The sequence below is a fragment of the Polistes fuscatus genome, unplaced genomic scaffold (assembly GCF_010416935.1).
Source record: "Polistes fuscatus isolate 324 unplaced genomic scaffold, CU_Pfus_HIC Scaffold10, whole genome shotgun sequence".
Taxonomy (NCBI): Eukaryota; Metazoa; Arthropoda; class Insecta; order Hymenoptera; family Vespidae; genus Polistes; species Polistes fuscatus.
In genome coordinates, this window is record NW_025112998.1 from 7,314,566 (window position 1) to 7,328,104 (window position 13,539).

At 34.7% G+C, this 13,539-nt stretch overlaps 1 protein-coding gene across 1 annotated transcript; it reads left to right on the top strand.

Moving 5' to 3' along the window:
* Nucleotides 1-4,770: 4,770 nt before the first annotated feature.
* On the top strand, nucleotides 4,771-12,036 carry LOC122524854 (GATA-binding factor A-like). The gene is made up of 6 exons (XM_043647343.1): nucleotides 4,771-4,823; nucleotides 7,495-7,712; nucleotides 8,140-8,393; nucleotides 10,430-10,602; nucleotides 11,043-11,311; nucleotides 11,416-12,036. Exons 2-6 carry the CDS (start codon nucleotides 7,522-7,524, stop codon nucleotides 11,777-11,779), a joined length of 1,251 nt encoding a protein of 416 aa, XP_043503278.1. The 5' UTR covers nucleotides 4,771-4,823; nucleotides 7,495-7,521; the 3' UTR covers nucleotides 11,780-12,036.
* Nucleotides 12,037-13,539: the final 1,503 nt, after the last annotated feature.

The following is a 13,539-nucleotide window of genomic DNA, read 5'->3' on the forward strand; positions in this document are numbered from 1 at the left end:
TATAATATTATATGTATACTATATATAATACTTATGTATGGTAAATACGTAAGTACTTATGCGAGTTTAATGCACGCGGAAGAAGAGACCGTAAAAAAGAAAAAAAAGAAAAAGAAAAAAACCCATCGATCGGTTCCGTCTTATTCTACTTTAAAAAAAAAAAAAGGAACAAAAGTAATATTAATTCATTAGATATTTATATATGATCTCAACGGTTATAATTTGTATCGAGTTATTCGCTACTTGTTTTATCGTTTGTAATTTAAATTTATTATTACCCTTGGGATAGCATTAAAATTATTATTATTCTTTATTTTTTTTTTCTCTCTCTCTCTCTTTAGATTAACAATGTTTCGATATCCTTCGAAAATAATCGTTGAAATCATCGTTGAAAAAAATAATAAAATCTCATCGGTAAACTTGGTACCGTCTGTGTAAGGTACGGCAAAACCCCCCTCTTCCCCAAAAATTAAAAAGAAATAAAAAACACAAGCAACAACAACAACAACAAAAATCCCAAAGGAACAAAAAATATAAAAAAAGATGAGATTGTGCTCCTCTCGCATCAAATATCGGGTCCTCCTTGTAAATAAATAACAAGAAAAAGAAAAAGAAATGGAGACAGTGGCGAAGAGTAGAAGGATGGAGGGGAGGGAGGGGTGGAATGGTGGACGGAGAGGGGAAAGGGGAGGGATGGGGAGGGGGTTGGGGGGGGTAGAGAAGGCTCACGCCTTGTCAGAAGGACTTCGTCGTAGGGTTCGAAAAGTAAAAGACGACGATACATACGATTGGTGGTTGTGACCAAATCGAAACGTGAACGTACACGAAGGCCAAGTTTTCTTGTGTTGGTACGCGTTTATATGTGTGCGAGAGTTACAAGGAAACCCTTCTACGGCAGTCGGCGCCGTGGCGCCTTCTTCGTTTCGAGCCACCGTGCTTCTTCTTTTCTTTCTTCCCTCCGGATATGAGAAAGGGGGGTAGGCAGGGAAGGGGGGCTCCGTCCTCTTCCCAAGAAAGAGAGATAGAGAGTAAAAGAAAAAAAAAAAAGAGAGGAATATAACGAGAAGTTAAAAAGAAAAAGATAGAGAGGGTGGGTGAGTGAGGGGGGAATGGGAAGGGGGAGATCAGGGGGCAAGGGAATAAGAGTACTCTGGTGTAATCACCAAAGCTTTTAAAGCTTCCTCTTCTTCGACTAATGCCGACGGATTAGACCCTCTTCTCTCTTTCTTTCTTTCTATCTGTCTATCTATTTATCTATCTATCTATTTAACTTGCTATCTATCTATCTCTCTCTCTCTCTCTCATTCTAATTCGTTTTATTCTACTCAACCGTATGCAATGGAATGTTCGGATTTCTAAGACATTAGACGCCACGGTTCTTCCTAATTGCCAAGAAGAAGAAGAAGAAGAAGATTTTTCCTTTAATCGATCCATCTTCTATCTATTTTCAATGTCCTGTTAAAACTATACTGACTCCTGCTGTAATTCATAAATCCTCATTCCCTGTCTCCTTTCTTCTGACTGAGTGCAATGTTATGTACGAGAATACTAATTTGAGAAAATTATCATCGAAAAGTATTTTTTTGTTTAATTAGAAAGATGGGAATGATCCATTGAAAATATTGAAACTCGAAAATGAAATATCGTATTATGGGTAATTTCATATAAGAAATATAATATACGTTTTTATTATTTTATTATTATCGTATAATATGTAATAATTAAAATGAAAAAATTATTTAATAGAATCTCAACCCCCTTTCCTTCACCCCGTTAATGGTATCGGACACCAATCTTATATTTGTCAATTATATAATTAATAAGATATTAAATGTTTTTTTTTATACCTCATTAATTGATACTTCGTCTTAGACGTTAATTCCTATGATTTCATTTTCAACAGAAAGTTATTAAAATTCTTAATACGTAAAGATTGTCAAGTCATTAAACGATAACCTCAATCGTAAGCTGTCTCATTCGTAAAGTCTTCCGTGTTGCAATAACGATAGATGAAATAATTTTATAGTTGTTAGGATAAACGATAAAAGAGATTTAAACATTATAAGAAATTTTCACCTAACTGATAATCCGACTAAACATTTATCTACAAATTAAAATATTTCGTTCAATCTCTGAGTAACTTTTGCTACCATTTCATTTTACTAACTCGGCTTCCGCAGTAACGGAATTTTCTTTTCTTTTCTTTTCTTTACTTTTTTTATGCTTCTGAACAACTTTACACGTATATTTTCAAACGATTTGCACTTACCTACTTGAAACAAGATTGTACACATGTCCTTATACAATTTGAACCGAGAAAAAAGAAAATATATTGCGTTGATGTGTATAAAATGTACAAGTAACTTAGAGTACATAGTAGTACTAGCACTTTATGCGTATATATGTGTATATGTATATATATACATATTTACATATGCATGTAAGTAAGTAAATACACAGGCGTTACAGATAATCGCTTATGTTCGAGAAAATTGGCCTAATAACTTAAGAATTAAATTGCTCTGAAAACTCGAGACACCGTTTCAGAGTCGGTATACACCTTTTAGACGATCTTTCACAATCTACCTACTTTCGCAGTCGCATAATTATCACGAGAGTACCGTTTCGTATCTCTTAAGAATTCTGTTGGCGTAACTACTACATACATATATCGATCAGAAAAAATACAAATTATCTATCTCTTTAAAAATATATATATCCAAAGGGATCTGTAATTTGATGTTATTATCAGTCACAATCAAAGTGCGATTGAAAATAATTAATACTAATAAATTATTATAATTAAACGCGTTAATCGTTTAATTTGTCCTTCTTTTCGAAAGAATTACATCATTTTTAAGTCGTACTAATGGCATATAACAATACTATACTAATTTATAAATTGTATTTAAAGCATAAAAGTAACGAGTCATTATACAGATACAAAAGGAAAAAAAAAAGGGAGATATAAATAACACGAATAAGTACAGATGTAATTAGAAATTAAAATCATGTATCAAAGTGTTATTACCTATCATTATTTGTAAAGTCTGAGGGTAAAATTGTAAACTACGAGAGTGACATCATTGCTTCCTCTAAAATATGTTTCACGGAAAATCGACGGAAATTGTTGTGTCGTAATAAGCTTAAAAAAACAAAAAAAAAAAGAAAAGAAAAATTAAACAAATAAAAAGGGAAAAAGAACACAAGCCCAGTCGTCGTGTTGGTTAAAAGCCATTAACGTTGCGTTCTTGACGCATCGAATGCATGCGTATCGCACGCGGGCGTATGAGTGCGTTATTATCTAATCTCTTCGGTGCCATTATACGTGGCTGCCGTAGTTACGTGTATTGGAATTCGCGCACGTATATATTATTTCTTTCTCTTTCTCGCTCTTTCTTTTTTCTTTATTTCTCTTTCTGTATTTCTTTTACTAACTTGCTTGCTTGCTTGCTTGCACGCTTGCTTACCATGGCTCGATCCGCCATCCGAAAGAAAAACGATCGTGTCGCGTCGCCTGCCGATATTTAATTTATGACAGCAATTAAATTATCGTGTAGGTCGCACCGATATATCGCGTGCATCGAGACGAAACAGTTCCTCTTTTTTATTTTTTATTTTTTATTTTTTATTATTTTTTTTTTATCTTCCCGCCACCCCCCCCTTATTTTTCTCTTCTATTTGTTTTCTAATTTTTTTCTTTGGCTGATTGCGTTAAACATTATAATGCAATAACTGGTGCTCGTATATGTGGGTGTGTGTATGCACGAGAAAGAAGATAGAGAAAGATTCTCATATTGCGACCTCTAGCGTATAAGAATAAAAAATAAATCGAACGTGCCGATCGAAGTGACATCTGTGGGAGAAGGTTCAACATCGAAATTAAAGATGTCCGATTGAATTGAAAATGCCGGCGATTATAAATGTCGTACTAGAGTAATTCATTTCAATTTTATTACGATTTCGACTAGTTCGTTATTTAAATATTCAGTCGATCTAAAAATTACTCGTCGACAGATAATTTATATTAGAATTGTTCAACCGTATCGCATTATATATTTTTATCTATTCACGTAATATTATCTGAACGAATCTATTTCTCAAGCACATAACCTCCGATTTTACGTTTACTCGGCGCACATTTTTCTTGTAATAATATTTCAATAAAAATTTATACTTTTCCCCTTTTTTTTGCACTCTGTCATTTCTACAATTGAAATATTTATATTCGCAGATATCATTCTGGCGCGTTATAATATTTAAAAACGCTACTAACTTGAGTTAAAAGGAATAGAACGTTCCAAAATTGTGCGCCATTTTTAAATAGTATAAGAACCATTTTGTTTTACGAAAGTAAAAGGTTAACCACTCTGAAGTTCTCACGTTCCTTCAATCTCTTTAAACGCAAACATAAACGCGTACATATATGAAAATTATGCGATAAGACGATTAAATGATACGCCGGAGTGTAAAAAAAGAAGCGAAGACAAAGAAAAAGGATAAAAAAAAAAAAAATAGAAAAAGAAAAGAGAGTAAAAAGTAAAGAAAAAAAAAAAATGAAGAAAAGGGCAACGAGACATAAATCTAACATATCTAATCTTATCGTGGTCAACGTTGCTTAACAAACGTCGTCCCATACTTCGGCTTCGTAGTCATCCACCCTCACGGGAATGCGCGCGCGCGCGCGCGCATTCACGCCTTGCACATTGAATGTTTTCTCTCTGTATAAGCAAGTGATATTACAAACTCGAATCTATTACGTATTTACATGGAATAGAACGCGAGAACGTAGCCAGAGAAGTGATATCTTGAATTTTAGTGAGGTACTCTGAATCTCCCTTTCTATACAACTACAGTATACTTTACGTATATCTATGTAAATACTATACTTATAAAAGCTGAGTCACACTCATATATACATATATATCTCTTAACGAGTTGATATTTCAGTAAAACTTTCAAAGATAATTCCACAAGGTTTATTAAAAGATCATTGAAAACGCATCCGCGTATTTTAATAACTTTGCAGAGAAATATTTGATTTTATTTATATATTTAATTACTCTGAATTCAAATAAAAAAATTAAGTCATCGACGCGATTTAATTTTCACCGAATTAATTAAATACACGAGCAACCCCTCCGCCCCAAAATAATAATAACTACTAACAACAAGTAAAAGAATAGTAAAAAGATTTAGAATAAATGATAGTACAATGAAAGTAAGAAAGATAGAGATAAAAACAGAGAGAAAGAGAGAGAGATGTAAAAAACATACAGCCTATACATATGTAGATACTTGCGCGCGTATACACATGACACACAAGAGTTTTGGTCCCGCCTACACGATCCTTATTCGTGACCGCGATGGCCGCTTCTACGGCTTCTACGGTTCTTCAGGAGAACCCAGAAGAAGGTGGAGACGCGTCTGCGCCCTCTGTCCTTTTCTCCTCTCTCTCTTCCTCCCGCCCTTCCGCCCTATCCTAACTCTTAATGTATCTTTCTCTCTCTCTCTCTTTCTCTTTGCAGCATCGTTCCTCTTTCGATTTCTCTCCCTTTCCTCTTTATTTCTTTATTTTACATTAGTTTCTTTTCTCTTTTTCTTTTCTTTTCTTTTCTTTTCTCTCCTGAGGCGCTCATCCACACTCGAGACTCGTCTTTATCCTCTTTCTCTCCTCCCCCTCCCCCTCTCACCCCCCTAGCCTTTCCACCCCTCCACCTCAGCAATATCACTCTCTATCCTTTTCTCTGCTGGTTATATACTTCTACTACTCTCGCGCGAGCCCATACGTTCGACACGGCCATAAATAACCAACCCTCGGCTCTTTGGAGGCCGGTTCCATCCATGGAACCCAGGGACCCACAGAGGGCCGACTAGTGGAACGTGCCGTGCCGTGCCGACTATGGCGGCACTCAGATTCTTTTTATTATTCTTATTCTTATTCTTATTTTGCTTCTTCTTCCTCTTCTTCCTCTTCTTCTTCTTCTTCTTCTTCTTCAGCGAAATCCGTATTCGAACAATGAATACCGTGGGCGGTACTCTAAGATTTTACATCGAATTTCTATACGCTAAAACATTGCCATTTTATTTCGTCGAAAGTAAATATCGAAAGAATTTTTTTCGCGGATATAATACCTAGCGGATATCTTTAAGACAACACTCAAAATTTATTCCTATTTATTTCTATTGACAAATTTGATACGTTTTTTTACGATCGAACGCGTTGATACGCGATCTTCAATTTCTTCGAATTCAATTAATCCGATATCGAAATGAAATTAAAAACGCAGATCCTTCTTATTTTTACAATTGCAATTGCAATTGCGAACAATTCGATTCACTTATTGTCAAAAAATTAATCAATCCTGAAATATTATTTACTTCTCGATAACTTTTTACCGAATGATTGCAACGATTTGAACTACGAAAGAAAATGATCTAAAATCTCTCCGCGAACGGTGGCAAAAGAAAAATACGAATCACGTTTTCGAGCCCTTATTATTATTATTAAATAACGACACAATTTGAACAAGTTGAAAAGAAACTGCGACTTTCTTTAAATTAACAGCAAATCAAAGAGATTTCAACGATTCGCATGAAATACGGCAAATCCTGCGATGTGGATTTTTTTGTTTATTAATGTTTTAGCCCGTCCCCTTCCCTACTACCCCGTTCCCCTCGAGACATCCTTGGTCCCATGAACAACCCACGCCATTTCTCATCCTACGTTTGTACTCGGACACGACGGCGCGCATACGCGACCGCTTATCGGAGCTGTAAAGAGACCATTAGCATTATCTAGTATAGGTTGTACTATTAGTACTTCCATACTCTTACCCTCTGCCCGCACTACCCAAGCGACGTTTATCGAGTCGCATAATGGAAATCGCTTAGCGACTGTGAAAGGAAAGAAAAAAACCCCCCTCCCCAAAAAAAGAAAAGAAAAGAAAAGAAAAGAAAAAAAACATTACCAATGTTATTTAAGTTTCTTCGAGTGTGATAAATGTTAAAGGTAACGTGAACTTGGTATCTCTCTGATGATATACACCTCCTAAGATTCTAAACGAATAATCTAAAGAAAACCTGAGCTGACGATTCTTAACAATTCACAATTATTAGTTTAACAACGAACGAATACACTGACATATATATATATATTCAAGTTTCATTTAAAAAAAATTTGAAATAAATGAAAAAAATATTACGTTTCATTAGCATATATCATAGATAAGATATGAATAATTATTATATTGTACTTGTATTAGACATTTTTTCTATTATATTCGTCATAAATTCATGCATTGATCTATGAACTAAACGTTCGTATATAATTCGTGCTAAACGAATATATCACACACGACTTGGGTTTAATATTTATTGGCGCGTTGGGGAAAATGTAATGGGAGTGACTTTTTTTTGTTTTTTCGTGACTTACCCCTCTGTATCGTATTATCTTATTAAGACTATTTTTATCTACCAGATAAATATTCACAGATGCCGTGGTCGTAGCTCTTGGGAAGGATGTTCCACGGGGGCGGAAGTGGCGGGTACGGCGCAGGCTCCGACTATCAGCAACAGTCTCAGCAACAACAACAGCAACATGGACAACAACTGCAAGCCCCCGTTTACGTACCTTCGTCCAGACCAGCAATCCCTTCTGCAGCCACGGCAGCTCAATATCATTCCTTCGCTGGTTCTGCATCACCTGCGTGGTAAATTCAACTTTTCGAATATCTTTTTTTATATAAATCTTTAATCATTAATCGCACGATAATCGACAGAGATATTCGAAATTAAATGTTGTTAAATAAGCACTCTAATGTAACCCTATATTACTTGAAAAATGATACATTTTTGTATGTTTTGACTATAAATTAACGTATATTTTGTCTAAAGTTGAGTGAAATATAATTTATTTAAAGTATATCATAATTATATTGGCGAAAGTAATACCACATAACTTTCGCGTTATATAATTTTAGTGTAGTCAGTAATAAAACATGGTTAAGAACTACTAATACATGGTTAAAGTAGTTAAACATGGTTAAGTAACTCTGCTAATAAGTATTATTAATTGATCGAATATAATATATAATTTACTAATTCGTAAAGATAAATAAATTTGATTTTCTATATAAGGGAGAAAACAGCGTCCTGGCAACATGGCGTCGAAACATACGCTGCTCATCATGCATTGGCTGGTCACACGAGTGCTTCCAGTGCAACGATGGGTCCACACACGGGACATGCTCATCCTCATGCTGGCCACCCTCATACGGCACACCCTCATTCTACCCTTGCAGCGGCTGCACCATTTTATGCTCAAAACGTTGCGATGATGTCCTCATGGCGTGCTTACGACGGTGCCGGATTTCAACGTGCTTCGCCATATGGTACTAAGTTAATATAATTTATTTGATTTCATTTCTACGTTTATTTATTACGTTATCTTCTTCAACATTCATTAACGCTAAATTTCCTATTTCGTTTATGATCATCGAACGAACACTGCAGTTTATAACTTCAATAATTGTTATAAGAAAACATATATACCTATATCGATTTATTTATGCGTATATTTAATTTATTAGTATATAAATATGTACGGAAGAGGAGACCCTATCGTCATACTATTTAAGGATTTACTAACTATTTCTCTTTTCAACCCCTTATATGTTATTCGTTCTAATCTCATACGTTATTTTCTTTATCTGAGAAGACCATAAAAGCATTAGACCAAGGATCATTGGCTTCTCTTCGTACTAGGACATAACCTATCGTACAGGTTTCAAGTTATACTATTTCTTAGCGAGTCTTCTTAGAACGTTACGGAAAGGAATCGATGTTTCCCGTCGCAACAACTTCCGTGCTGAACTCGAACGAAACAAACGGCGCGGCGACGGCTCGGAAAAGAATTCTAGTTAAAAATTGCATATCGTTTTCTCGAAGTTAAACTCTAAGCACAACATGGCAATACCGCGATAAATGAACGAAACTTTTACTCAAACTGCCCGTATATCCGCTGATAAGATATACGACGATGCGAACGTACTGCTGGTGATTAGTTTATCGAAAAGTTTTGGAACTTATCATCAGCAGTAACACGAAAGAAACTTTACCTGCTAAAATTTCTAAACGAGTAATCGTCCCTCAATGAACAATTTCGATAACCCGACATCTAATCGATGGATCATTCAATATTGTCTCTTCCTAATCGTCCTCTAAGACTTGATTATAAAAAAAAATCATTAGATATCAACTCTCGAATACGAATAATTCATTTCGGATAAAAACAATATGCAACTTTGAACTTTTTCGTGTATTAACTGTATATTATTTCTGTTAAAAATTGATTAATCTCGTAGAATGAAATGTAATTTATTTGATAATATAATCCACGTTCGTTCAATTGATTTTAGAACGATGATTTGTTTGAACGATCTTCCAAGAAGAGAAGTACATAATGCAACTTTCGTAAATAAAGCATGTGTTGGGGTCTGTAACTTGGACGATTATTCAGAAAGAGTTTAGAACTTGAAGATGAACATTGAGGAAAGAGAAAAGATTGCTTAGAGGTGGTTCGTGTGTAAAAGGGAAAACCAGTCTAAAAGAAAGACTGTCTTCTTTCTCCTCCCGTGGACGAGGTTGACGTCGGTTTACCATAGCACTCGGTAGGCCATGTGCGACGGATAAATGATAGCGGTCTCTTTGAACCAACTTGGCCTCGAACGCCGCGGTCAAGTGTTTCACGTTGCTGAGGCTTTTCTCTTCGCCAGAAGAGACTGCGGCATCTACTGCGAGTAAAAGACCATCGGGCAAGCAGAAGCTTCTCTTCTCTTTCTCTTTCTCTTGCTTTTTATTTTTTATTTTTTCTTTTTTTTTTATTTCTCTTTCCTTTGCTAGCTAACTCTTGCTTGCTTGCTTGCTAGCTAGCTGGTTCCATTCTGCTCTCAGGAGAGTGCACGAATCGACCGTAAATCGTTCGAAGTAGCAGCAGCAGCACTCTTTTTCTCTCTCTCTCTCTCTTTTAAAGCTTGTCTATGTTTAGAGCACAGCACGTATCGCACCAGGTCGTAACTCGAAGCCAGATAAACGCGAATAGTCTTATCCTGGCTTTTCACCGAAGTACAAAGATTCCCCTTCTAGGCTTTAAACACGATCCAGACTTCTCCTTCGAATTGATTCGAACAAATTTTGTTCATGGTAAAATGATTCTTTTTAAATGTTATTCTCCTAATCTTGTTAATGAACAAATGAACAAAAATATATATATATCAATGTTATAGGGGTAACATAATTTATTATTAATCTGATATAGATTTCATTTCATTTTAATCATCCTGTGTATTCTGAGATAGTTTTGGAAGAACATTTCAATACGAAGAAATTGTTCATGTTAATCAACAACTTTGATACTTTTTTATCGTAGACACGGCGATGGACTTTCAATTTGGCGAGGGTCGAGAATGCGTCAATTGCGGAGCAATTTCCACGCCGTTGTGGCGGAGGGACGGTACCGGTCATTATCTTTGTAACGCATGCGGGCTTTATCATAAGATGAACGGTATGAATCGACCGCTCATCAAACCATCAAAACGCCTGGTAAGTTCATCGGCAAACGAAAGTGCCGACCGATAATCTCACTTAAGTTTTTTCAAGTACCTATCAGTTAAATCACATTAATTATTAACGATTAAAACACGATCATCTTTTTTCTTTGCAAATGATGAAATGTTATCAACAACGAGTAAAGTCAAAAACAAAAATGACAATAATCGAGATTATTCGAATTATTTTTTGGAATCGAATAAAATAAAACTAAAAGTATATTCGTTTTTCTTTCACTTTTTTCTTTTTCACGACGCAAACTCGATCGGAAAGGTTTTTCGTTGCATTCAATTGATTTTTTTATTAGTATACATTTTATTATTTTTATATATTATAAATATTATTTTATCTCTATTTTTCTTTTAATCGTATAAAAGTTGAATAATCTGATACGCCAACATACGTTACAAATGGGACAGATATCTGAATTTCAGACGGCAACGAGACGGTTAGGATTATGCTGCACAAATTGTGGTACACGAACAACTACATTGTGGAGGCGTAACAACGATGGTGAACCGGTGTGCAATGCATGCGGCTTGTATTTTAAATTACACGGTGTTAACAGACCATTGGCAATGCGGAAGGATGGAATACAAACGCGTAAAAGAAAACCGAAAAAGACACCAGAACCAAATGCTAGATCCAATACGACGGAACACGAAACTACAGCGTCTAGCACGTCGTCACCTTCGATGGGTTAGTTTTATTATAATCTCGAGAATTTATCTAACAAATGCGAATTTTCTTTGGAATAAAAAAGAAACAATATTTGCGATCACGATTGTTAACAGATCCTAAAAGTAGTCAGCAGCAGCAACAACAACAACAACAACAACAACAGCAACAACAACAGCAACAACAACAACAACAGCAACAGCATCAAATCGATGTTTCCAAATCGTCGAGTTCCTCAACGCCGACTGAAAGGCCTGTATACCTTGGGCACACGTCCCTATTAGCAACCGGAAGTGTACCTGCCGTGAAAACGGAACCTCGAAGTTGCGACGGGATCGTAGGCCAACCGTACTCATCTTATTATCAACATCCGCATCAATTAAACGTGCCAACGAGCGAACATCAACAACAAAGTTACTATGGAACGCAAGAGGCACCATATCATCATCAACATCATGTTACAGCTGCTGCTAAACTTCTAGCATCGTCGTAATTTGGAATCCTTCGTAAAAGATTTGAAACAACCATCGACATCGGATATATATAATAATAAATGAACTATCTCTTACATTAGATGATCCCGAAGGAAATGGATATATAAATCATCGATACGAAAAAAATTCTATTCGTGAGTTTTTTCTTTCTCTATTTTTTTTTTTTTTTCGTCTGAAAGTGCAATCCAAGCTAAATAACTGCTTTACTTAGAGAAGAACGTGATCGAAGAATAAAATAAACAACATTATAAATAAGTAAATAAAAATTTAAAAATAGTACGATTAAAAATAAAAGAATAAATTTTTTTTTTTTTAATGAATATGCATCTACATTAGTATATAATTATATATATATATATACTTACTACGTGACTGTATCGCGTGACAATGAAAATGAAGATTCGAAGGATAAATCTCGATCGAATTATAATGCGAGAACGTAACGAGAATAACCTTGGATCTCTAGTCAACGATTGAGAACGACAGATTGAGAACGAAGACGATCTTTTCGAAATTTTATTAACGAAAATCATTTCTAACTGTTTTTGTTTTTTTTTCTTTTTTTTTCGAGAGAGATTGTGAAAGGAAGGAATTACATGAGCATTAGACTTATCATTACGTATAACACATTTACATGCATACATACGAACACATTACATACGCGTACACGAATTATCTATATTTTAGTCGACTATTCGATATTTCTATGACACACATTGTACACGATCATCCTAACGATAGTAGACAGAAAAAAAATTACAAAAAAAAAAAAAGAAAAAAAAAAAAAGGAAAAAAATAATAAAATAAAAATGCTTTCATTGTGTAAATAGCTCATTTATATCTCTAACGAATGATTAAAATTAAAAATCGTGTGTGTGTGTGTGTGTGTGCGTAAAATTCGTTTTAATTAGAACTAATTATTATTATTACTACGATCTACTTGCCATTCGAGATCTTAGATTTTAATAATATAACGAATAACTCTCTCTCACACGATGAGTACTTAATTATTTGTAAATATCATTCGTGCTAAGGGGTGCATATCACAGCTTCAGAATTATATTCGGAGGCTTATTCGATCCTTTATATATATATATATACACGAAATCTTTTTTAGTGACTTCACAATATGCATTATCAATTTATAACAATAATCTCTCGTTCGTGTAAGCAATAAAAAAATAAAAAAAGAATGATTGTGTGTACGAGTGTGTACGAATGTATGTGTAAAAGAAAGAAAGCAAGAGAGAGAGAGAGAAAGAAAATGAAGCGGACGTAAAAGTCATCCCAACTAATTTATTGACTCATAGTCCAAAGGTTGCCTCACTTTTCCTTGTAAGCTGTAAAATTATAAGCGTAATGGAGTCTGAATTATAATTGTGCACAGTTCCTGTATAATTGTTTCTTCCTTTTTATTTTTTCTTCTTCTTCTTTTATTATTATTATTATTATTATTATTATTATAAATAATATTATTATTATTATTACTACTATTATAATTATTATAATTATTATAATTATTTTATTTTATTTTCCTTTTTGTCTCCTGCGATACGAAGCAATAAAGAGAGAAGCTTCTGACGTCATAAGAAAAGACGAGTGTTATTTTTACCCTCGTCTAAGGGCAAGAAAGAAGAACGCATCACACACACGCACGCATACATACACACACACACAGATCGGATAGTGATGATTTTTCTACACCTAGTTTCATATATAGTTAGAAAAGAAAAAGAAAAATGAAGGAAAGAAAGAAAGA